Source organism: Populus euphratica, unplaced genomic scaffold, assembly GCF_000495115.2.
Source record: "Populus euphratica unplaced genomic scaffold, PopEup_1.0 scaffold347.1, whole genome shotgun sequence".
Classification (NCBI taxonomy): Eukaryota; Viridiplantae; Streptophyta; class Magnoliopsida; order Malpighiales; family Salicaceae; genus Populus; species Populus euphratica.
In genome coordinates, this window is record NW_011500236.1 from 145,424 (window position 1) to 172,149 (window position 26,726).

General features: G+C 35.0%; 1 protein-coding gene across 2 annotated transcripts; it reads left to right on the top strand.

The window, feature by feature from the left end:
• Positions 1–598: 598 nt before the first annotated feature.
• EBS1 (EMS-MUTAGENIZED BRI1 SUPPRESSOR 1) lies at positions 599–25,517 on the top strand. Of its 2 annotated transcripts, none has more exons than XM_011008240.1 (37): positions 599–977; positions 2,426–2,875; positions 2,984–3,137; positions 3,580–3,751; positions 3,881–3,954; positions 5,109–5,205; positions 5,281–5,393; positions 5,520–5,635; positions 7,813–7,870; positions 8,987–9,139; positions 9,238–9,336; positions 9,429–9,584; positions 9,754–9,822; positions 11,013–11,098; positions 11,260–11,422; positions 11,695–11,829; positions 11,939–12,044; positions 12,135–12,229; positions 12,355–12,467; positions 12,554–12,764; positions 13,051–13,119; positions 13,297–13,442; positions 14,794–14,895; positions 15,620–15,767; positions 18,336–18,392; positions 18,467–18,597; positions 18,777–18,865; positions 18,978–19,324; positions 19,437–19,532; positions 20,436–20,500; positions 22,228–22,330; positions 22,428–22,586; positions 22,697–22,837; positions 22,974–23,017; positions 23,108–23,222; positions 24,683–24,835; positions 24,968–25,517. In XM_011008240.1, exons 1-37 carry the CDS (start codon positions 811–813, stop codon positions 25,142–25,144), a joined length of 4,929 nt encoding a protein of 1,642 aa, XP_011006542.1. In that variant the 5' UTR covers positions 599–810; the 3' UTR covers positions 25,145–25,517. The 2 variants fall into 2 exon arrangements, with proteins under 2 accessions (XP_011006542.1, XP_011006543.1); XM_011008241.1 differs by having other exon boundaries at positions 12,141–12,229.
• Positions 25,518–26,726: the final 1,209 nt, after the last annotated feature.

The window sequence follows — 26,726 nt, forward strand, 5'->3', positions numbered from 1 at the left end:
AATCAAAATTATACAATTTACATAATTATTTAAGTTAGATATCTAAATTGATTGTTTTCCAAACTTATGGTACGTTATCTATTTTTGTTGTATTTTTTATATCGATCCTCCATCTTCCAATCCTATCCTTTTATAAAAATTTAAAATCAATTATTCATTAAATAAGACTAAATTATCTAAAAATAAAGCTGAAAAATTAAATTGAAAAACAAATCTTGCATAGTAAAAATCCCATGCGTTTTAATTTATAGTATAATAAATTAATTAGTCCTAAATTCAGCCATTGTATATTACTTAACTGGTATTTATGATTTCAGAAACTATATATGCAATCCTATAATTTTAAATCACATATAACTTAGTCCTTTATTTCCCAATTTATTATACTAAATATATATCTAAGATGAAAATATTGGCTATAAAACAAATAATATTTTTAAATTAAAAATATTATTGATAATCATGAATAACACCCGTCAATAAATTGTTTACTTTCTTTTTTCACACTATAATCCTTAATTAATACGATTTGATAAACTAGAGGGACTAAAGTATAACTAAACTCAAAGACCAAAAGAGCCATAAGTAAGTCCAGTCCACTGTTTCCTGCCGAAGTCGTCTGTCTCAGTGTCTCCTCCTCCTTGTTGATTCTTTCGGTCTCACTCTCCCTCTTTCCTTGCCTCGCCTGCCTTGAAAACCCAACAATTATAACTATCATTTATTTATCAGCACAACACAGAGACACAGAGAGAGCTCTGTACTAGTAATGTTGGATCTTGTTGAACCCGTATATGTTTAGAAGATCTATCAATGGAGACCCGTTTTAGATCCGGTTCTTGTGTTCTTGTCATTCTATTTTGTGTTGTAGGATTTTGTGGGTTTGGTTCGGTTTCTTGTGGGGAGAATCGAAGGCCCAAAAACGTTCAGGTTGCTGTTCGGGCTAAATGGGAGGGCACTCCAATTTTATTGGAAGCTGGGTATATTTGCTCTTTCTTTCTTGAACTATTGTTTTGTCTTGGGAATTTGGAGTTAATGCTTTTTTGAGGTTTTTTGAATTGGGTTTTTGTCTGTTGATCTCGTGTTTCTTTTATTTGAACGAAAGTTCTTTTCTTTGTTTTTTTTTCATGTTTAAAGGAACAAGGCAGAAGTTGATCATATGTTTCTTTGAGGTTTTTTGAAGTGGGTTTTTGTATTTTGATCACGTGTTTCTTTTGTTGGTACAAAATTTCCTTTCTTTTCTTTGTTTTTTTGATTAGTTTCTTGATTTTTCTTGTTTGTATGGAAGTGCATAATTGAGGTTTTGTAGGCAGAAGTTCGTCGTACATACATAAATGCAAGGATGCCGTTGTTTGTATTCAAGGATTTTTTTATGTGGGTTTTCATATGTTGATCTTGTGTTTCTTTTATCAGTACAAAATTTCTTTTCTTTTGTTTGTTGTTTTCATGTTTTCTTGATTGGTTTCTTGAATTTTCTTGATTGGAAGTGCATAACTGAGGCTTTATGCTAAGGAACCGCTTCTGTAGGCAGAATTCGGTCCTAGATACGTAGCAGGTTAATGATGCGAGAATGTCATTGATATAGTTAGAACATATGGGCGAATGGTGTGATCAGGGATGGCTGAAAGAGGATGCTTCTTCATAGGGGTTCTTTCTTGGAAGAAAATGGGAATAAAAGAACCAACAATCGTTTAATTATGTTGGAGTGTCTTGTGGAGAATATAAACAGTGTCTTAAGTTTGTGTGGGAAGTTCATTGCTTGATGATGAATTTATATTGACCTTCTATGGTCTCTAGGTTAAATACCATCTCTTGTTGTTTTCCTTTAGTGAGAAATTTGAAATGACATCAAGGCCTCATCTAAGAAAGGAAGTGGATGGTGGTCTTGAAACACCAATAACTTGTTGAACGTCAGGATGTTGTTGCGAGGTCCTTTCCAAATGTTAATTTGTGGCCTCTCGTAGGCTGGAGGATTTCTCATTGATATATTGTTGAGTGGGTTTGAAGAAGCGATAGAATTGTAAGATAATGTTTAGGTGCCTATTATCTAACTCTGTTTGGTCGTTTGTGTGCTTGAATGAACCTAAATTCAAGAATCTGTGTGAAAATTCTGTGTTGAGGCAATTTCTTGTGGAAACTCATGTTTTTTTTTCCAGCTATTTCCCTGACAATCTAGATTCTTTAACTAGTAAGTAACGGTGTTGAATGCCCCTTGACAAATTGGGCTGCCCATTCACGAGTCATTGGCCTTACTCATTTAGCAGTTCCATAGACATTAGCATTCCTTCCTGAAAAATGAAAGTTTCTCTCCTTAATATAAGAATGAGTTTTTATGGTATTTTTTTTTCCTGTCGAGTTCTTGTACATTAAGTCATTATTGTTGAATCTGTGAAACTTTTTTCTTCTTTTGTTTCGCTTCTGGGCGCAGGGAATTGCTATCTAAGGAAAGGAAAGACATTTATTGGGAGTTCATTGATAGCTGGCTTCATTCAAAGAAGGAAGACAATGATTCTTATACCGCTAAAGATTGCCTCAAAAAAATTATGAAACATGGACATGGTCTTTTAAGTGACACATTGGCCTCACTATTTGATTTTTCTCTTATTCTAAGATCTGCATCCCCAAGATTGGTGCTTTACAGGCAGCTAGCAGAGGAGTCTCTTTCTTCTTTTCCGCTTTTGGATGATAGTTTCTCAAACAGTGCTAGTGGGGGCCTTGCCAAAACCAATGATACCAATGAAATCAAAAGGTCAGATCCCTTGCTTGTGGGAAGAAATCCTGAAATTCCCGGTGGGAAATGCTGTTGGGTGGATACTGGTGCGGCATTGTTCTATGATGTTGCGGATTTGCTATTGTGGCTTCATAGCCCTTCTGGAATGTGAGTGTTTCCTAGTTTCTTGGTTGATAAATCGGTACGTACATCTAACTCTGGTATCACCAATACACTGCATGGTTTACCTTGGTTGTATTTTTTCATGGTTGCCAGGGAAGGGGACTCGTTTCAGCAACCTGAACTATTTGATTTCGATCATGTTCATTTTGAATCACTTTCTGGAAGTCCAGTTACTATTCTGTATGGAGCTCTGGGAACTGATTGCTTTAAGGAGTTTCATTCTGCCTTGATGGAAGCTGCCAAACAGGTATGTTACTTGGTGTTATAGGGGATCTTATTATGCCGTTGAATCTAGGGGTCTTTGCCATTCACTTCAAACAGTTAAATCTAATGAAATCAAACCCCTCCAAAACAAACCATATATTCTCCTTTTCCTTAGATTGGCCAGAAGATATGGATTCTTTGTTTGTATATTAACTATAATAAAGTATATGAAACACACTTACAGACATAAATACTCTGTTTGCCAGAACTACAACAGTATAAATGTCTTCTTTTATTAAAAGCTGAATGAAAAATATTTTAGTTTAGTTGGAGAAAAAAACAAACCATAGTTTTGCTGTTCGAGGGATTACTGTTTCACTTGTGTACATTTATGGTACTATTTTTCTCTCATACTATGAGTATGACATGTATATTCAATATTTATTTTCACTTTTTGTTGCTGACGAGTTGGCTAAAATTTTCAGGGGAAGGTAAAATATGTAGTTAGACCTGTTTTGCCTTCTGGCTGTGAATCAAAAGTTGGGCGGTGTGTTGCTGTTGGGGCAAGTGACTCCTTAAATTTAGGTGGTTATGGTGTAGAACTTGCTATGAAGAATATGGAATATAAGGCTATGGATGATAGTGCAATAAAGAAAGGTTAGAATGATAATCATTCTATGTACATAATTTAAAGCCAAGATGAAATTCTATAAGAGCAGTGTTATTCTGAATGAGCCAAACTACCTTTTTTGTCGCACTCTTTTCAACTGACGATGCAAGTTTCAGGTGTCACTTTGGAGGATCCTCGGACTGAAGATCTTAGCCAAGAAGTTAGAGGGTTCATTTTTTCCAAAATACTGGTTTGTTATACTTGAAACTTGCCCCTGTACTCCGTTTTCTTTTCACTTATTTGTCTTATTTTAGACAAGTCTTAGACTATTTCTCTTTCTGTGCGTGTTCACGCATGTGCCTGCACTTTGTCTTACTATAACAATGAAATCTGGTGGGGTTGGACATTGCATGTTGTCTTCATTTTGGCTTGACAAGAAACCGCCTTGAGTGCTGCCAACCATTCATCTCCCTCCCTCCCTCACACATGCAGTGTGCTCGTGCGTCCACACACACTCCCGCACGCACGCATGCACAAATTTTTAATTTTTCTAGTGCTAGCTGTTTGGGTCTGTCTTCCATTGATTAGGAACTGCTTAATGCAAATAGAGTCCTGACACAATTCCAGCTGGTTGATTAAAATGGAAGTGAGTAATTGGAAGGTGTATAGAAACTCCCATTCAATTGAAAAACTCTGCTCATCAAGATCAGGATAAGGGTGCTGAGATCTCTGTAATAATATCCCCAAGCTTAACAATGATTAGCACTAATGTTTATAGACCACGTACAACTTCTGAACTTGTAAGTGTAGCTAAAATCTCATACTGTTCTTGATTTGTAAATATTGTTTGAAGTATAAACAAGAATTTACAAGTAAAGAAAGAAGTAGAAGATCAGGTGCAATGTAGGGAGGGACAGGCTTAAGTTAAGATCTTACTGACCAGAAAGTAAAGTGGTAAACACTTTGGAAGAGGCCAGAAGTAAGAGTTAATTAGATAAATTCTTTCCCTGGCTTTTGTTCTTCAATAGTTTGGTGTGGCCTATTGCTCAAAATTACCACATGATCTGTTGCTTCCTACTTTGGTGTCTGTTTAGTTTCTGTCTCCTCCCATAATGCTCATCTTCTGTTTTTTCTTTTGGAAATTTCTAAATTCATGATCTTTTTCTTATTTTTAAATATAAATTGTTGAGTGGTTTATCATCTTTAAATCTGAACATGAGCTGTAAAATGCTATAACATGAATCATTTTTCCTGTATGATGGAAGATGTAAACATGAGCTGTAAAGGCTAATTGTTGAAGCCAAAAATGTTTAAAATTGGGATGATCTTTAGACTATACTTTGAAGTACAAGACACCTATCCGCTCACTGTAGGGATCATGATTGCTATGTTTTTCACTTGCAGGAACGGAAACCTGAGCTTACATCAGAGATTATGGCTTTCCGAGACTATTTATTGTCATCAACAATATCTGATACACTTGATGTTTGGGAACTAAAGGGTATCTATAATTTAAGCCTTTCTTCATGATTGCTTAGATAAACTGCAGTTTTCTGATCTCTTTTCCTTTCAACAGATCTAGGACATCAAACAGCACAAAGAATAGTTCATGCCTCTGACCCTCTACAATCAATGCAGGAAATCAACCAAAATTTTCCTAGTGTAGTTTCTTCTTTGTCTCGCATGAAGGTAACTTGTCATATGATGTTTGGATTTGACAAATTTTGAAATAAATATTCATAATTAATATCTTTACAAAGGAAATTTGTGATGTTGGTTGTTCTGATGTAATTGCATGAATGTTGCCTCGTACAGCTCAAGGATTCTGTTAAAGATGAGATAACTGCAAACCAGCGAATGATCCCTCCCGGCAAGTCCTTAATGGCTCTGAATGGTGCTTTAATCAATATTGAGGATATTGACCTTTATCTGTAATGCTTCTGCTCTCAGTGAACTTTTTCCCTCTCTTGCTGATGATTTTGTCTCCCTGTTTCGAGTTCTTGAATCTCATATTTAGCTCACCTCAATCAAGCTTTAATACAACTAGTTAGGGTGATTGTTCATGAAGTTATTTTCTGAAAGCTTTCCTGACACAATCATTTGAATTCAATATCTTTATTCCATCCAATGCAAAATTTTGGCAGTTGTATGGTTTATTGTTAGCTTCGATGCTTGTAGACTTCTGCAACTTGCAAACTTAAAGGACTGGACTTATTCATGTTAATTTTTGAGGATTGGCTTCTCCATATTAAAATCCATAAGTAGTATGTCTGTTTCCAACAAGCATAGTAATATTGATTTATGGTGAATATTACATATTTTACTTTGGCTTCATTAATTGTTGAAAAAAATGGAGGGTTGTGCTTCTGGCATCTGCTTGTCTTCATTAAACATTGGTCCGGGGTGCATGTTTACTTATCTGAAGATTATTGTCAAACTGAGATTTGAATTGGGAATCAGAAAGCCCTTTTTGGGTTCAAAAATTGTAACATCCCTTTTTGAGTTCGAGAATTGCAACATTCAGTCACAAATGAAAGCAACATTATAAAATATAAATAACATACTACATATTTCTAAATAAAGGATACATGATTATTTACTAAACAAATGCGCTGCAAATCATTTTAATTTTCTAGTTCTAAGTTGGTAGTTGAACCCAAAGTCACAAAATTCAACATATTATTTTGGTACTTTGATCATTCTAATGACTCAATAACTTATGATGTATCTAAAAGCCATCTTCTAGCTAGTTAAATTACTGAATGTCCTGGTTTTAATAAGGAAAATGATTTACAAACAAACCCTTCATACTAAATTTCCTTGCAAACAGATTTGTCGACTGATAATTGGTAAAGTGCATGTCTCATAAATTTTAAATGATTGGCCTTCCATGAAAAATGTCACCGGCACTTATTTATATGAGAAATTTGTTTGTATATAATTACTCTTTTAACAAACAGTAATAATTTTCTCAATATTGATATCAGTATCACCATTGTCATTCTTGTTGTCTTTGGCACTCTTGCTTTCTTGCACTCTTCTCTTTTTTTGTGAAACTTGAATTAATAATAACCTATTTAAGTTTCAAATAGAAAGATTTACCACAGAAAATTGTTTATATGCTGTTTCCATCCATTACCTTTAAGACATCACATTTGCATTCTTATCTCTTTTAAAATTATGCATTTTACTTCTAATTTCTATTTGAGTTGACTTGTATGATTCAATGAATCGACTTGAATTGTGACTGAATTGCACGATTTATTTAAGTCAGCTATTCACTCCATGATTTGCATTGTTTTGTATGTGATCAAGACAGATTATAAGATTTGTGTTGAATAGTAAGATTGTAACAACCATTTTGGAATTGTTACTTTGACATACATGTGCTATTTTTGATGTGGTGCAATGTTTTCTTTTTTTCTTTTCATGTGATTATTTATTCCTATATTTTTTTTGGAAATGGAGAATCTGAAATTAGATGTATAATTGCTCCAAACTAATGCTAGTTACTAGTGCATTCCAGCATTTATTTAGTTGGGGAACTTCTAGGGTAACACAGCTTTGGGTTAAGACTTTTCATTTGCTGATAGGCTCTGCCATTAAATTAAATATTTCAGATAACTGGGCAAACTGTGCTGTCTGGTTTTTAGAATCAAACTAAATTTCATATGTACTTTTAGAGTGTAGTATCCTAAATGTCCCCTTGAGGAAGGAGGGCAAGGTTGGTTGCTGCTCTGCAACCTATTGTAAAAAAAAGAAGATATGTTTGTGATTTAAAACAGCTTTAGTGAGTTGACTTTTTATCTTAAGAGTACCCAATATTTGTACTTTGCGGGCCAAGCATTCTGCCGATGTAAACACGAGACTTATTGTTACAGCCAAATATACACATGTAATTCAAAGGGATATTTCTTTTTAGACCTTTCAACAAGCAGACGGTCTTCATTTCACTTTTTTTCATTTCTAAATACCACTACACACACACACACACACACACAGTGCACCTGACATTAATATAATTTGGATCTCTTCAGTGAAGCATTTCAGTTCTTTGTGACTGAGTTTATTGTACTTTTAATACTTCTTTCCTCTTATTCTTTTATAGGTTGGTAGACATGGTCCAGCAGGCATTATCATTGGCCGATCAATTTTCTAAATTGAAGGTGAATGTTGCTAAATTCTCTCTTGCTTTATTCTGTTTGCATAGCAAGGACTATAGGTGATGAGCAACCCCCCCGATAAGCATGGTTAAATAATCGGTTGCTTTTTGAGCATTTTGTCTGAGAGGAAGAGAAGGAAATATTTGAATTTCGTTTTGAGCATTTTTTGTTGGAGAAGAAAGAAGAAGAAAAAGGCGAGGTTACATGGCTGGATGAGAAGTACACCGGCATAGAGGTGACAAAATTGTAAGAAGTACACCTGGTTACTTCCTAGTTTCTGACATTAGCTATGTGAAACAGGGCTCAATCTGTTGAACAAATTTCTCACAGCCATAGTGTTTTGGAAACATCATTTGTAATTGCTCCCAAATAGCCAGGAAATAACACAATCCAAGGCTGTATATGTTGCTGGAGCACACGGGAGGATTATTCGCCAACTTAGCTTTTTGGTGCTTGTTGCAAAAGCATAAGTGAATTTCAAAGTCCTCAGGAAAGGGTTTTGTATTAGCCATTTAAGTTGAAAACTAAATGGATTGGCATTTACTAACAGTTGAATTCTACAGGACCCTTTATTGCAAAGTTGTAGAAATACTCCAGATAATTAAGGAACTTTTCTCCACATCTTAATCAATTTGCTGTAGTTTCTTTTTGAAAGCTACCCTTCCACTTTTGAGACAACAGACAACCTCTTCTTAGGCCCTTCAACTCTTTTTTGTTTCAGTAATGAGAGAACATGGCTATGAGGGAGAGGAGTTGCTTCTTTCTATAACTCTAGATGAATTAAAAGTCTACAATATGGTATAGGGAACAATATATTATTTCTGCTTTATTGATTTAGATTTGCATCTGTTAATGAAGCTCTTTTACTCTAATTTACTTCCACCATGTTGTGCTCTTATTAGCAATAACATTGATAATAATTTTGTCTTTGCTTTAATAACATGTTCTATCTAATTTGCTTCACACACTTGCACGGATGTACATTCATATATGTAGATGCAAATATATGTCATTCCATGCAATTCAGGTTAATATGTCAAATTGGACTGTGATTTCATGAAGTGAATTTCAAAAATAGCACGAATTGTATTAGCAAGTTAATAGTGCTAATTTTTGCAGGTTCCTCACAGCACAATAAGGAAACTTCTTTCAACAGCGTCTCCTCCTGAATCCAGTATGATCCGTGTTGATTTTCGTTCAAGTCATGTTCATTATCTTAATAACTTAGAGGAGGATGCCATGTATAAGCGGTGGAGGAACAATATAAATGAGGTGGATATATTATTTTCAACATTTTTCTATGTTTCTTTTAAGAGTGATGGTTTTGTAAACTCAAATCTCCTTGAATTTTTTGTTTTTTTTTTGTGCAGATTTTGATGCCTGTCTTCCCTGGACAGCTACGTTATATCCGCAAGAACCTTTTTCATGCTGTTTATGTTCTTGATCCAGCCACTAGTTGCGGCCTTGAGGCAAGTTTTAATTCTGATGTCTATGATTAACAGTGCCCATCGCTGTCCTGCCCTGTTGAATTGTTCATATGTTGAGTTTTGTATACTTGCAGTCTGTCGACATGATTTTGTCTTTGTATGAGAACAACTTCCCAATGAGATTTGGATTGATTCTATATTCTTCAAAGTTTATCAAAAAAGCAACTAGTTGTGGCCTACATTTATCTGCTGAGGAGAATGATGGTGAAACTGAGGATATATCCAGTTTGGTATTTTCTTTCTTTAGTTTCCATTTCTTCTTCTCTTTTCTTTTCCCATTAACTCTTATTACTAGCCTTACAAATGGTGTGCTGTCTGCTTGCCATGCTGATTTCATTCCAACTTTTGGATTGGTGATTCATGGAATAAGCATATGAATTTTGTTGACATGTTTTGCAGATCATACGACTTTTCATATATATTAAGGAAAGCTACGGGACACCAACAGCTTTCCAGTTTCTGAGCAATGTAAGACTTGCTCTGTACTTTGGCATATTATCAATTTTTAGCACTTCTCTGGACCGTAACTTCCTGCAATAGAAACATGCCTTCTGCTCATATGGTTGCTAAGTACTAGGTTTTTATTTTTCCTAGTTTTTTGAAGTGCGCACTTGGTTTGTTTTAGTTGGAAAGGCTTGCAATTTTGCCTAACGAGGAGTAGTTTGATAAAATATCAATCAAAGGAGAGAATGTGAGGGATAATTTTGTCCAAATGAAGATGTGATGGGAGGGTCTATTAGTTTATGTAATGAGTAAACTCTTGAGCCAAATGCAGTGACTTAGTTTGAGTGCACATGCATCCCTAAAAAATGATAGGGTTTTGGACAGGGTCCAGCCCTGGATATGTTGAAGTTTTAGTGTTTTTGATCAGTGTTAAGGTTAGGGTTTGACACATGCGGATTTGAGATTAATGGCTGGTGTGTTTTAGAAGATTTTTGGGGTCAAATCATGGCTAAGTACCCGAAGTACTGCAGGAATAAGAAGAAGAAAGAATGAAAACGGAAAACCCAAGGCATCAAGTCTCCAAAATAGCATAACTCAATTTATTTTATAACTCTGCTCTAGTAAAACTAAGACATTGCATCTCTATTTATAGCGATTAGTGTTGGGTGCGACAGAATGGCCCGACAATTAGGATGGCTTATCACACTAATACTTCTAAACAGAATTGGCTTGGCTAATCCTAACATGACTAGGAAAACAACTGAATTGGAATAAATTATTGAAGGCTAAGAAACCACATTCTGAGAACATCAAATCTTATACTAAACCTGAAAATGACCAAAACTTTCTGCTTTCCAGGAACTTGCAGAAGTTGCAATTCCGCCCCTTCTTACAAAATTACCCTTAAGTTAATACATTAAACTATAAACAAAGAAATCTACTGTGGATGCTTATGCTTGACCCAAAAGACACTTTGATTGATGAAGTCAAATAATCAAGCCACCTTATTACTTAATTTCATTTAGGTTTCAATAGACCCTCCTTTCTTGCTAGCTTAAACCGGAACGGTTTCCTTCCTCACTGCCATTCTTGTAAGTGTAGCAGCATATGGTCTTTGTTGGATGGTAAACATATTTCATGTTGTTGTATGTGCGTTGCCTTTATTCAGTACATATTGATTTTTGTTAACAAGCAATTTCATATATGTGTGGCAGGTAAAAAGATTAAGCATGGAGTCAGATTCTGCAGATGATGTTCCTGAAACACACCATGTGGACGGAGCATTTGTGGATACCATATTGTGAGTTTTAATGGGTTTTTCTGGTTAACAGAGCAATTTCAACTTTTTTGCACTATCATGCCGTCTCTCCACGTGCTTTACAAATTCTTTTAGAAGACCTGGGCTTCCTTTTCCTTCAATCAATGACCTCCTTACTACATGTTATTATTCCATGTGTGTAGACCAAAGGTTAAAACCCCTCCTCAAGATATATTGCTAAAACTGGCAAAGGAGCAAACCTATAAGGAATTGTCACAAGAAAGCTCCATGTTCGTGTTTAAGCTGGGTTTGAACAAGTTGCAGTGTTGCCTCTTAATGAACGGTCTTGTCTTTGATTCTAGTGAGGTAATTCTAATATTTTCTGTTGCATGCTCGCACTTGGGAAGCTTTTAATACATTATCATGAGATGCTGCTTTACAGTTTTTATGGCCAAATCTTATTGTGAAATGTGCTTGAATGAAAAAAAATTATTTGAGGAGAAGCAAATCTGTAATACTGAAGCAAATTTTTCTTTGACCTCCTTTTGTTTAGTTAAAGATGGTTGTTGTGGTAATGTTGACCTCTGGGAATGGAAATTATTTTCCCTGCTAAGAAACTCTGGTTTTATTTTCATTAGGAGGTTCTTATGAACGCCATGAATGATGAGCTTCCCAGAATACAAGAGCAAGTTTATTATGGGCAAATAAATTCGCGCACTGATGTGCTGGACAAATTCCTGTCAGAAAGTGGTATTAGCCGCTACAATCCACAGGTAAATCATTCAAACACTGCTATTGCATATTCATCTGTTTTGCTTTGGTTGTTGATGATGTTATGCATACATCATATTTCTATACTTTGTTACTGATGTTTCTGTGTAGATCATTGCTGAAGGCAAGGCCAAACCAAGGTTTATTTCTCTGACTTCGGGAGTTCTTGGAGGGAAATCTGTGGTGAATGATATTAACTTCTTGCATTCTCCTGGAAGTAAGCAGAATCTATGCTGAGAACAGTGAAATTTTACTGAATCACTAATGGTTATTGTAATCTGACTTCTTTTTAACCCTAATATTCTAGCTGTAGATGATGTGAAACCTGTAACTCATCTCCTTGCTGTTGACATCACATCAAAGAAGGGGATAAACTTGCTTCATGAAGGAATACGCTATCTGGTTGCGCTTTTTCTTACAATCGTATTTCTATTTATTCATTTTCTTTATTGTCATTTATCTTTATCTTTGTTGGAAATCTCCATCACAACCATTGGTTATCTTTTAATGTTCACATTATGATGCAGATAGAAGGGTCTAAGGGTGCTCGCGTGGGTGTCCTCTTTAGTTCCAGTCAAGATTCTGATTTACCTGGTCTCCTTCTTGTGAAGGTTTTTGAAATCACCACTGCCTCTTACAGGTTTGTTAAGTCAAAATTATTTTGACAGCATGAATAAAAATTTGTTTGATATTAGCCCTAATTGTTTTCTTTATGGTGTTATGCAGTCATAAGAAAAATGTGTTGAACTTTTTGGAGCATTTATGTTCATTTTATGAGCAAAAGTACATCCTGGCATCATCTGTAGCAGCTGAAAGCACTCAAACGTTTATAGACAAGGTGTATGATCTGGCTGATGCAAATGAGCTACCACAGAAGGCCTACAAGTCCATCCTTTCTGAATTTTCTGCTGACAAAGTGAAAAAGCAATTGAATAAGGTATATATATTTCTGTTATTTGTGCTCATTGGTATTTGTTGCATGCATGAAATTGTCTTAATTTTCATCTTCTGTTTGTCTAAAATGGATAGATCTTTTAGATGAAGATTTTGGTCTTGCTAGATATGATCTTTTATAAATTTAGTCCTAGCTTCTACTAATTCTTGCTATCTTTTTTTCCCTAACATTTCTTAGTTTTTTATGTTTGAGTTTGCCTGATGTTGGTATTTTGCATTTGTTGCCATGAGCAAGAGAAAATATCATCAATTTTTCCAACGATATGCAGGTGTCACAATTTTTTTACCTGCTTCTTGGGCTTGAATCTGGAGTGAATGCGGTCATTACCAATGGAAGGGTGAGTTAATTAGACTCTCAAACATAACCAGAAAGTTGTTTAATGGGTTTAATTTCTCATCCTGTTCTTTTTTTCTTTCTGTTTTATTTTTTTGCACACAATGTTTTTCAAAATTTGTTTAATTTCAGTCAATGTTGTGCAGTTTCATGTTTTTAACTTTTCTTCAACATTGGATAGGTGATGTTTCCTGGTGATGAAGGCACCTTTTTGAGTCATGATTTACATCTTCTAGAGACGATGGAGTTCAAGCAAAGAGTAAAGCACATTGGGGAAATTATTGAAGAAGTGCAGTGGCAGGATGTAGACCCTGACATGCTAACAAGGTTTGTTTGTTTGTTTTATGCTCCTGGTTCTTCACCCACTTCCATACCCAACAACCACAGTCTCTGAGTTTTTCCCTTTAGAGAATTCTAATTGTAGCTGAGATTCTTATATATATTTTCTAATGATACCTTGCCCCCATTATAAGGCAAGAGGGGAACAAACTTTTTCTAATGGCTAGGGCATGAAGGTCTTGGGCATGTGGTGGGCAACTTGTTAAAATGAAGTTAGTGAATGGTTAGATGGAATATTGAAGTTATTGCCATGGCCCATGGCTATTTTAGAAAGTTGCTATAATTGTTTACATACCATTGTTTTGTATCTTAGAACACACTTTTGAATTTTTTTTCCTTGCTCGTTTCATTTTCTTTATTGTGTTCGTTCGTGGCACTATGTTTTGTTGAGCTGAATTCACATCTTTGATTTGAAATTCCATACATTTTTTTTCCTTTTTATCTTATTTATCCAATTGATCCAGCACACTGGGTTAAAGCATTTCCATGAACATATCATTCTAGTTTCTTCAGATAGTGTTTCCGCTGTGTTGACATTTGCAGAAGGTTGGCGTGACTAGGCTCTCAGCTTGACTAGCCAACTGGTTTAATTTCATACACTTTACCCCCATGTTTATGGATCTTAAAATAGGTGATAATGTAGGGTTCTTTTAATGGAATTAATCAATGTATTTGGAGATGTATTATCGATAATTGTATACAGAGTGTTGAGGGAGGAAATGTAGACAACACGTAAGGAGCCCCAACATCATTGTAGGTGAGAATATCAGATAGTGTATAGGGAGCATGCACAAGTGAATGAGGGTAGAATGTGATGCAGCTGTTGTTTGAGGGTTAGGAATGTAGTGGTTTAGCTAGTGATTTAATAGGTAGTATTAGAGAACTGGAATAAAGTTTCATTGAAAAGTGAAAGGAGGTCGCTTCCACGAGTAGAAAGCTTTGTTGTTGACCAATTGACTACAGGTTGATCATCCCTTAATAAGGTCCAGATAAGTGTGACCCTACTCAATGTGTTGTAAACTCACTTAGCTAACTCTCCCTACAAAAGATCCTGTAAATTTAGGTGAGAATTGAAGAAAATAGTAAATATCTTAGGCTGAAGCTCTTTGGCAATTTTGGTATGCATTCACTGTTGGTGACTAATGTTTTGAATCTTTTTATCTGCAAGTTTTTCGCTCTCTCCTGTACTTCCAATTATGCCATTGCTGGTAGTTTCTGTTCAACAAAGATTAGTTTTTAATTTGTGAAGTTTAATAGATGATATTCCTTCTCAAAACATTTCATATCCTATCCATTCCCATTGGGGATTTTGTGTTAATTTTACTCACGCGACTTGCAGCAAATTTGTCAGCGATATTATAATGTATGTGTCATCTGCAATGGCAATGCGGGAAAGAAGTTCAGAAAGTGCACGCTTTGAGATTTTGAATGCTGAACATAGGTAAGGATTATTTGCCATCCCATAGATTGTTTTTTTTTCCCACCTGTTTTTGAGAGAAGACTTCCGCTGTTATCTGTTTGAGCCGTGTAGCAATGACAATGACTGTTATGGTGAATATATGGTGATCCATGTATATATAATTGGGTGATATTCAACATTAATTACAAATTTTGTCAAATATCTATTGAATCTGACAAATATGAAAGAGAAATTGCTCTGCTTAGTACATTCGCCACCATCCCACTTAATGCTAGATCACAAATTTTATCTCATCACTTTCCTCAGACTGTAGTACTTCACACTTTTTTTTGTCATGTTATTTTTTTCTTTTGCTTCTGATAAATAATTCAGTCAACATTGTTCTCGTATTTGATAATTGTATGTTTGCAACATGTTTGTTTAATTCTGACAATTTATCACTGTGAACCTACCTTTGATAATCCTATCTGGTAGAGTTGCCTCATCAACATTGCAATGATTATTACCTGCTTCTTGTATCCCCAATTTTATGGACAAAATTAGTAATTACTGAGATTTCTTAATCAAAAGCAAAAGGCATGTTCAAGATAAAATAAAAAAGAAAGTAATGGATTCATGGAAGACCATCATGATAGTAATAGTTTATTCTTATATATCACTCTGTAATTTCCTACAGGTTGTCATCTTTTGATTTCTCGACAATTGATTGCTCTTGAAATCTAATACAATCTTTTCTTGTTTGCAGTGCTGTTATTATAGATAATGAAAATTCCAGTGTTCATATTGATGCTGTTGTTGATCCTTTAAGCGCAGCTGGTCAGAAGGTTTCTTCACTTCTTAGAGTTCTAAGGAAATATGTTCAACCAAGCATGAGAATTGTGCTAAACCCTATGGTGAGCTAAAAATTACCAAATTGTACATTTTACTTTTCTTATTTCATATTTTGTTACACTGGTTTGGCAACCTGCAGTTTTGAAAGCCTGGGGCCACTACAACCATCTAACTTGAATACCTTCTTGTAACATATCTGGTGGCTTCTGAAAGCCATTAAACCAAGATGATACAATTTGGAGGCCAATGGATCCATATGATGGTTTGCTGCTTTAAGCAAAGATCAACCTGACATGGCCTTTTCCCTTCCTTCGAATTGGCAATTTTGATCTCACTTAAATGAAATGAAATGAATTTTCACTGCCACTTTAGAGTTTGACTTTGTGTGCCCCTTGTCTGACCAGTCCTCTGCACCAATGCATATGGATCTGTTTTGGTGTTGTGAATGAAAACTGATGAATGTGCTCTGTTGTTAGAAAAACTTGTTGCATCAACTTCTGGGGGTGTTTAGTTCTATTGTATATGTAGGAAGGGCCAAAAGGTGAAACAATGACTTTGATGTTGGAAACGTGGGCTTTGATTTCTATACCTACAAAGTATAATTGAATAGTTTAGATTCTGTTTTTATCCTATTAAAGCCAGAAGTTTTATGATTTTGACAAAAATTAAACTCCCGTCACAATAGTTCAACTAAGAAAATGAAGGAAACCTGTAGAAGCTTGAGAATTAGGAATATCATAATTTCTTTAAACCTCTATTGCACTCGTAAAAGCGCAGACCAAGTTTTTTCTAGGCAATCGACTTGGAAAAGTAATTGAAAGAGCAAGTTTGCATCGTATCTATGTAAACCCGGTAATAGTTCATAATAAGAAAAAAAATTTAAAAAATCCTAGTGGTTTTTGTATTTAGCAGTAAAAATTGAAGAGTGCTATTACTGGGATTGAGCATTTAGGTTTTGCTTGTTTTCTGACATGTAGATTCAAATCCATGCAAACAATGGTTCATTTGGCCTGATTGGCGACCTGTTGGATGATATGTGATTTACTGCAATTGCATGAAGTGAACGAATTTACAGGATAAAAAAGCACTGTATTTTTTTTTTTTGAATTATATGCATGATGGATTTCATGTATAAAAATAAAATTATGTATCCAACTCTATTCCACACAACATGCATTGCATTCTGAAAAATTGAAGCTATTTTTGTTGAATGTATTGTTTATAAGGTGGCTGTAGAATTTGAATAAAATTCTCTTTTATAGTCATGCTTTGATTATAACTTTTTATAATCCTCTCTAGCACATTATGAAAGTCCACATGAATGATCTTGCATGCAGTTTGTGGGTAGACAATAAGATATAATTTCTGAAAGAACCATGAAAAGAAAAGGAATAGTATGGCATGCCATAAATATTGGTATGTTAACATCTGAAGGATGGCATCTCTAAATGGTGGTATGTTAACATCTGTAGGTAGATAAAGATTACTGTGGCTTATTAGAGATTTGCGGAAAAGTATTTGAATATTTTGGGATATTAGCGTAATCTATTCTTATAGTTTAAGTCTAGTGTCCTTATATTTTAAGTCCAGTCTCCAATCTGTTCTCAAAGTCAAATTGCTCCTAATTTGTCCTTATATTCTAGGTCATCTTTCAATTTTCAGTGGATGTCCTCATGCAAATTGATGGAAATACCCCTATATGAGAAACCCAAACCTAACCTGATTTATTTATAAAATTAATTTGAAAAATAATGAATTGTTGCATGGTGTTAAAATTCCTCATCTTTTTTCTCTGTTGAATTTCTTTTAGTAAATCAGGTTGGACTTTTGAGTTTTTCATGTATGTGTGTTTCTGTTAGTTTAGATAGAATTTCTAACAGAAGGAGAGATTGATGGAAATTGGAGATTGAGTCTAGAATAAAAAGGACAAGTTGAATTAATTCCCTGAATATTTTTAATCTTTTGAAATTAGTAGCTGCTAACTTGGAAGCTGTTATTTGATCACAATCCAATGGTGTCTACTTTATAGATGCTATGACAACGTGATCTAAGTAGGCCAAGTAGGTTTTCTTTTCTCAAACAATAAAGTAAGGGTTTTGCCTCTCTGACACTCTTTTATGAGAAAGATGCTGCCATATAAACAGTCACCTTGAGAAGTTTGTTTGGATTGCCATCTGGCTGGGAGCAGCCACTTCTTTACAGGCATTGACCTCTGTGTCTTTATTTTCTGGTGAAAGATTAGGACTTATTTTCCATATTATGCTTAGATGGGGCTTGATCTGGCAGAAACAATGCCAGCAAATGACCCCCCCCCCCTCTCTCGTTTTCTTTTTGGATTCATGTTCCTAGATTGCTTCTAATTATTTTTTTTCTTAGTTTTTATTCTGTATCATGAATTGCAAAACTGCTTAAACATATGATGGATTTGTAAGGCATGTATGCTGTTTTCTTCTATGTACTTTACATTTTTCATAGGTGCTTAGTGCCTTAGTTGCATCTGCACTGCTAGCTGAGACATTGCCTCTCATGGGATATGCTTTTTAGCTGAACTTCTTCATTATGAGCTTTTTATCAACATTTTGTTGTCTCTTTCTACATGTCGAGGAACTAACATTTTTGGTTTCTTGCAGAGTTCTCTTGTTGATCTTCCGCTGAAGAATTACTATAGATATGTGGTCCCAACCATGGTATATATGTTTGATTATTAATGGTAATTTCAGGTTCCATTGCATTGTATCTTAGTTGCGCTATGACTTTTCAGGATGATTTTAGCAGCACTGATTTAACAGTAAATGGCCCTAAAGCATTTTTTGCAAATATGCCATTATCGAAGACTCTTACCATGAACCTTGATGTTCCTGAGCCCTGGCTTGTTGAGCCTGTTATTGCTGTGTATGTTCCTTTCCTAGTCAAATACATTTTAAATCATCTTTATACTGTCGCCATCTTTATTGTATATATTCTACTAAAGCGTAGGAGATTAATTTTAGTTTTGCAAACATAATCTTACTGTCTCTGTGGCTTATTCTTATTATTATTCTTGTCGCTGCCGAATGTTTTAAATGTTTCAGCCATGATTTGGATAATATTTTGCTTGAGAACCTGGGTGACACTAGAACATTGCAAGCAGTTTTTGAACTTGAAGCACTTGTTCTTACTGGTTAGATTCTGTTTCTTTTGAGTAATTTCTTATTATAGTTTGGTGTTTCTCTGTAAGTTTCATCATATGACTACCAATTCTTTCATACTTATTTGTGCACTGTTTTATTTAGGTCATTGTTCAGAGAAAGATCATGAACCCCCCCGAGGACTTCAGCTAATTCTTGGAACTAAGAGTAATCCTCACTTGGTTGATACACTTGTGATGGCCAATTTGGGTTATTGGCAAATGAAAGTCTCTCCTGGGGTGTGGTATCTTCAACTTGCTCCAGGTCGAAGCTCTGAGCTTTACACTTTTAGGGAAGGTGGTGATGGAAGTCAGGAAAAGCATCTGTCGAAACTTATCACTATTAATGATTTGCGAGGCAAGGTAGTTCATCTAGAAGTGGTGAAGAAAAAGGGCATGGAGCATGAGAAATTGCTCATTTCAAGTGATGATGATAACAATTCACAAAGGAAGGTCAGTTCTTGTTATATTGGCTTATAATTATTACTAATTTCAAGGACAACCATAGCTGGATAATTTGGTTAAGTCTTGCAACCTTAGAATGGTTTTGGGGAAATTTTTACAGGGAACTCATGATCGCTGGAACTCCAATTTGTTTAAATGGGCTTCTGGCTTTATTGGCGGTGGCGGGCTTTCCAAGAAGAATGAGAGTGCTTTAATGGTGAGTTAATTTTTGTTCACTTTTTTGGTTTCTGCTGTTATAATTAAATTATTCAGATTTTCACAGTGCCTTGGTGGATTGCACTGGCTCTGATTTTATACTTAAAGTCCTCTCTATAGCGTTTGTGGATTCATAGTGCGCTGATTTTAGAAATATGATCTTTCATCATCTTTTTCCGGTTGTTTAATGTACCCGGTGGACAATTGTTTGTTTCCCTGCTATTCTTTGCTACTTTCTGTTTGGTTCTTAATGAATTGTTTTTCCAACCAAGTAGGGGCATCTTTCTGGACAATTGTTTGGTTCTTAATGAATTGTTTTTCCAACCAATTCTTAATGAATTGCTACCTCTGGTTCTAATAATAGTTTATTTTGAGTTTTGCACATTGTGTTCAGCAATTATTCAAAATGTAGTCAAGTGGTGCACAATGTCAAATTTGCCCCTAATATTAAAGATGCACGTATTGATTCAATGATATATTTAGATTGTTGATGCATCCTACAATGGGGCAGTAAACAACCATTCATCAACTTTATAGTACGGACTGACATTTAGGGATGGGAAAAAAATCAAATAGTGGCTGTTTTTACTGTCCAGATGGAATATTAGCTAATTTTGTTTTGAAGTCTGGATAATTTTGTTTTTTACAGTCCAGAGGGTATCGGAGTGGTTGCTGTCATGAAAATCCAAGTGCTCTTCTTTGTCAATCATTTTCTCAAGTCATTTTCTGATGTTTTAGTGTGCTATTAAAATTTTATCTTTGGCTATGAGAACTAGCTCTTGAGTTGTTTTGTTTAAGGGATAACTGACTATTACATCTACCAGCACTGGAAAACAAATTCAGTGGTGCACATCTGCTTTTGTTATTCTTTTAGATGGTGATTGGTTAAAAATTATTCCTTTAGGAGCATGAGAAGCGTGGACGGCATGGAAAAACTATTAATATCTTCTCTATTGCTTCTGGGCATCTGTAAGTCTTTTCTTATTCTCTCTGTATCTGTGCTTGTTTTCTATTCTATTTGTTGTCTTCTGCTGTCTGATGTGATGTTAGTGCTTTTTGGTTACCAACATGAAAACGCAGGAATGAGATTATAAATATTGGAATGGGAATAACTCATTCATTACCTTTTTAGTGTTTTGGGATATGGAGGAATGGGGAGTGAGCTCTAATGACTTTATTGCCCTTAGGAAATCCTTCTTGATGATTCTAAGTACAAACTCAGAATTTTCAAAGATAAAAAAAGGACACAGAGAGAGAGAATGAATGGGAAGAAAGAGTGATAGATCAAATTTGAACAAGAATACAGATTTGAACAAGACCAAATCAAGACTAAAGCTCAAACTTTATACCCATGACCGAAGAGAATAATTTGAAAATCAAATATTCAGTTTCTTTTTTCTATTTTTACAAAACCCATTAGGTCTTATTGGGTCCTCTTTGTTTATTAAACCCTCTGGATGAAGGAACAGACTGGCTCAGACCCCCCCAGAAGGGGGCCTGAGGAAGGAACTAAGAAGAAGGTATCAGCAACCACAAAGAGCTAGAAATTGTTGAATGGGATTTGCACAACAAATGACAAGAACCAGAAAAGTTTGGTGTGCATACAGGATTCTTGGGAAAGTCATCAAAAGAATGGGATTTGTGACCATGAAAACATTAAGCAAGAGAAGTCAATAAAGTAGAAAAATGGGAGAAGAGTTAAAGGCCAAAACTGCAACTTAGAAGGAAGAAATTGCTTAAGCTACAAGAACAAAATGGTTTCCTAGGGTTAGTGATTTTTTAAGGAAAACTCCCCCTATTGTGATGGAATGACCTACCCAGTTTTAAAGGGGTATTTCTTTGATATGAAAAAGCTGATTGTAGTGTTATGTGAAAAAAATAAATAAAAATGGTCCTACTTCCTTTTCCAATAAAGCATTCATGAGTAGAAATGCATAACGCCTGGATATAGAATTGTATTGAAAGTTCTTTCGGGTTCCCATATAGCCATTTCAATTCCATTTTCGCTAAATGAATAGATTATGAATCCTTGATTCTCAATCCTGCCTGGTATCCCAACAGAACCTTAATGTATTCTGCATTATGTACTTTTATCTTTTTAATTTCTAGAAATTTGAAAAACCAAAGTGAGCTAAGCGAAATTTTAGAGGATTAACTGTTCTGGATTTAATAAAATTAGCCCCTATGAATCTTTTCTGAGATTGTTTTCTGTTCTGTGATCACAATGTAAGCAACAAGCTCAAACAACCGTGTGCTGAAAGTTTTGAATGAGAAGTTTTATGTGGAACTGAGGAACTTGTTTTATGTGGAACTGAGGAACTTTTATTTGTGCGCTTCATAAAGAAACCTACACACACACGCTTCGCTGTTTGGTCAAAGCAAACAGCAAAGCTCAAACAGCCATGTGCTGAAAGTTTTGCATGAGAACTTGTATGTGGAACCGAGGAACTTTCATTTGTGCGCTTCATAGATAAACCTGTATAGCTGTCAGTTTTCTTCCTGGTAACACACACACACATTTGCTGTTTGTTCAATGCAATTGTTGTATTAGCAAAAACAAAGTGTGAGCTGCAGCAGCCCATTTATTGGACCTATTCACTCTGGGTCTCACTATCACACTCATCTGCTTGTACACCTCATAATGCTTGGTTAATGTAATATCATAATGATTTCATTATGTGTTTTGGGCATGACAGATATGAACGTTTCCTTAAAATCATGATTCTAAGTGTCTGGAAGAACACCCAGCGTCCCGTGAAATTTTGGTTTATAAAGAACTATCTCTCTCCGCAATTTAAGGTTGTATTTATTTCATCTATAGTTGTCACTCGCATAGTGTTTTCTAATTTTATTGTCTGACTTGTGTGCATTCTCTGGTTGTTAATGAATCACGCAGGATGTGATTCCACATATGGCACAAGAGTATGGTTTTGAGTACGAACTGGTCACTTATAAATGGCCATCATGGTTGCATAAGCAGACAGAAAAGCAGCGAATTATTTGGGCATATAAGATTTTGTTCCTTGATGTTATCTTTCCACTTTCTTTGGAGAGGGTATTGCAGTTTTTCTTTCTTTTTTGTCAAAACTTAGTTGTATTCTCTTGCTATTGACTCCATATTTACTAAACATTTGCTTAAAAACGCATCAATGTTTTCATATGCAGGTTATATTTGTTGATGCTGATCAGGTTGTGCGAGCAGACATGGGAGAACTGTATGACATGGATATAAAAGGAAGACCTCTGGCATATACACCATTCTGTGATAACAACAGGGATATGGATGGATATCGATTTTGGAGACAAGTATACTTCACTGATTAGTCTTCCCCCCCTTTCAAAGATAGTTTGCCATAAATTCATTTTGTGCCATGGAAGGCCTAGGCAACTTGCCATCTAATCACTGTTTCCTTATCTTTTCCCATTCTTTTGTGTGGTACAGGGATTCTGGAAAGAACATTTGCGGGGAAGACCATATCATATCAGGTAAGCAATCTTTGTTGTTAATTTATTGTTCAGAGTTGGTTCAGTTCTTAAACCCAGCCATGAGCTTGACATGTGCTATGCCTTATCCAGTGCTTTGTACGTTGTTGATCTGGTTAAATTTCGAGAGACAGCTGCAGGAGATAATCTAAGGGTTTTCTATGAAACACTGAGCAAGGATCCAAATAGTCTTTCAAACTTGGATCAGGTAACTAGTCAACCTGATTTTTCTTATAACACTGTGCTCGCTTCTTAGTTCCTATACCATACTATTTCAGTGATGTGTCAAAATTGTTGTTGTGTATAGAATTTACAGTTTCACTGTTCTCTCTTAATTTGAATGATTTTGTTTGGCTTAGTTGATTGGATATGACGAGAAAATGTTAAGAGTAAACAAATTCGAACTTCACATGCACAAATTATCCTTATTTTGCTTTGAGTGGGAGAGTGATAAGAGATCACCTGGAGCAAGAGAGGACAAGAATGGAGAGAAGATTTTCTGGCAAATTCATCATTTTAAAGTTATTCATCATAATATTTCTGCAATTCATGACATCATCTTCATCTTCCTAGGTATGAGTTACACGCATATAAGAAAAATAGACCAGAACGAAATAGGAAATAGAATAAACTCCTAAAATAGTAAACATTCTAATTAATTAATGTCACAGTAAATCTAAGTACCTAACTTATAAATAAGATAAAATCATATCTCTCGTAAAATAAATGTAATTTTCTGAAACAATTGTTTTTTCGAAGTTTTTTCATTGCTCCTGCACTACATTTACATGAGCCTGCTCTACATAAAACAAGAAAAAAAAGGAAAAAGAGAATTCGTGAATAAACAATGTACTCATGGTGTCCTAAAATAAGGTACATGAATGTCATATGAAGGTTTTTAGCCATGAGATTTGTGGGTCTAATGGCTATAAAACTTCATGCAATTGGTTCATGCCCACCCTTCAGGTGATGGAGTGCTGCTCAATTTTATATATTCTAATCAAGTTTAGAAAATTGACTGCTTGCTGGCAGCAATGCTGCGTTGGAGGTAGCTGGAGATGCAGCTAGCTGGCTGCAATTATGCATGGACAGTTTTTGCTATAATTCACTAGCAGGCTGTTATATCTGGACATGGGTCCATTTACTTGGTTTCACTTTCCAAGGAGGAAACTTTATCTTGCCATTTAGTGGAGGAATCATCATCAAATTTGCTTTATTAAATTTTGCCTGTATGTATTGTCACTTGGTACATTATCTATGTTCATTAAATACTTGGAACTCTAATTATTGTTGTTGACTGCTTGAAAACGTTTTTGTATTATCACCAAGAGCATTCAATTATCCACCGTTGACTACCGGAGACAGTCTTCCAGGTTTATGTGTTGCTCATTGCTTATTGCCTGTGTAGTACAACAGGCATTAGATCCATTAAATACTTGGATATCCATTCAAGTTGTTGCTTATTGCCTGTGTAGTACAACAGGCAGTACTTGTGTAATAATAAGGTTTGGCTCAGCTGTATACATAATTATATGAGAGTTTGCAATTGGAATGGATATCCTCACACAGTATTGGATCCTGTTGGGTACTGTTTTTTTTTTTTTGTGTCTCTGTTATTCTTTCACGTACTAGATTGTGTTAAAAGGTAGCTTCCTTTTCCTTGTTCAGGATCTTCCGAACTATGCTCAGCATACAGTACCCATCTTTTCACTGCCTCAAGAATGGTTGTGGTGCGAATCATGGTGTGGTAATGCTACGAAATCCAGAGCAAAAACTATTGATCTTTGCAACAATCCCATGACAAAGGAACCCAAGCTTCAGGTGATTCTTCCTTTGGAGCCATGATTCTACAAATATGACTTGTTTCTATAACCAACACCACGTCTCATCATTCATTTGCTCACAACACTTTCTATGTTCTCAAGAATCTATTCATTTCTCGTTTTTTTTCAGGGTGCAAAAAGAATAGTTTCGGAATGGGTTAATCTTGACTCTGAGGCAAGACAATTCACTGCGAAAATCTTAGGGGATGAAGTAAATCCTCAAGAACTTGTGTCCCCCAACCAATCACAGGACTCTCTAACTGATAATTCACTGGAGGAAGACGCTGAATCTAAGTCTGAATTATGAACATTATTCTTGCAATTTGAATCCAGTTCATGCGCTAGCTGGTGCAGATGCTTTATACATGGAAGTCTAGACAAATTGTTGGCAGCGTGTTGTCTGCTTGATGCCTTAATGAGACCCAAGCTCTAGTAACAACTACAGGCACCATGTTAGGGATGTACTACTTATTCTTCTCCCAAACTGAATAAGCACATTACCATCTGCACCTGGTTCTATAATCTCAACGCAAAGGAAGAGTTAAGTGCCGGAGTTGTTTTCTTTAGGTTTTACTGTTTTGATGTGGGAAATGGTTTCATAGCTAATCCACTGTAAACCAAGAATTTTGATGGTGTACAATTTTTAATGGCAGCAAGCACTGGATTTTCTTCGCCATGAATCATGTTAGCATAGAATTAGCGCTTTACTATTTCAGCTTGTAGTCAAAACCTTCAGTTCTTGCCTGGAAAAGTAAACGGGCAGTCCTGATCAGGGTATCATGCATGCACGGTGCTTTAAAGGCTTCTCTCTTAATAGTTAAATAAATTGATGTTTGTTGTACTTAATTAATTATTCTAGAGGCATATTTATTTTTATATCGATGTTGTCTTTGTTTTCTGTTTCTTTAATTAAATGTTTTTAATTTTCTGTTTCTATCTTTTTCATCATAAATCATTAACCATGCATAAGAGCTATGGAGGAGCAATGTGTTCTTGCAATGTTCCTCCTCATCCGGATGCCTTCCATACAAACAATTCATTCTATTTTCGTTTTGGTCATTAAAGCTTTTTTAATTGCAATTTTATCCTTCCGATGATGAATTGAATATTTGATTTTGCAAAACTTAAATAGTAGTACCATATTTATCATCAAAACAAAATAGACCTCATTTGAATGTTGGCATGAAAAACTTCAATTTGATCTTGGGAGTTTCAATTATCTATTGTGTGGTCCCTGCTTGTTTTAAATTTTACATTTTGATTCAATTTTTTTTTTTTTTTTTACATTTGAGTCCCTAAATGTTAAGAGACAGAGAGAGACTGGAGATATATGTCGTCCATTTCTGGCCTCCAGAAATTAAAAAAAAAAAAAAAGGTTGAGCAAGTCAAGTTAAAAAAAAAAATTGGATTCTTTAATTTTTTAATTTCATATAATTTGTATTCTTTTACATTTTTTTAATTAAATTATATTTTCATGATTCATTTTATAAAAAAAAATGAAAATAGCTTGCCTTTAAGGTGAAATAAAAAAATTGAGATTAAATATTCTCTTTTATTTTTACTAGAAAAAATGGATTTTTGCCTTATTATTTAATTAACTTTAACAACTTGTTTTTAATTAATTAGTTTATATATATTTTTGATTTATTTTATTATGTCAATATCCTTCAGTTTCTCAATTGAAATAAAAGTATACCTATAATATCAACATCTTTTTATATATTAAAAATTAATTTAAAATTCTATTATAAAGCACACAGTGAAAACAATGGTTCCCAGGACAGAAATCTCTGGGTGGCCGACAGAGATTCCATCAAATAACATACGGGAATACTCCCACCTACAAAAAGCAACAAAAACAGAACAAAAAATGTGCCTGAGGCCGATGA

Bases quoted from the DNA above. Each gene is read 5' to 3' on its own strand.
- EBS1 (XM_011008240.1), top strand. From the start codon at position 811: ATGGAGACCCGTTTTAGATCCGGTTCTTGTGTTCTTGTCATTCTATTT. The intron at 18,393-18,466 runs GTATATATGTTT...ATGACTTTTCAG, and splicing joins GATATGTGGTCCCAACCATG to GATGATTTTAGCAGCACTGA. The intron at 22,587-22,696 runs GTATTGCAGTTT...TTTCATATGCAG, and splicing joins TTCCACTTTCTTTGGAGAGG to GTTATATTTGTTGATGCTGA.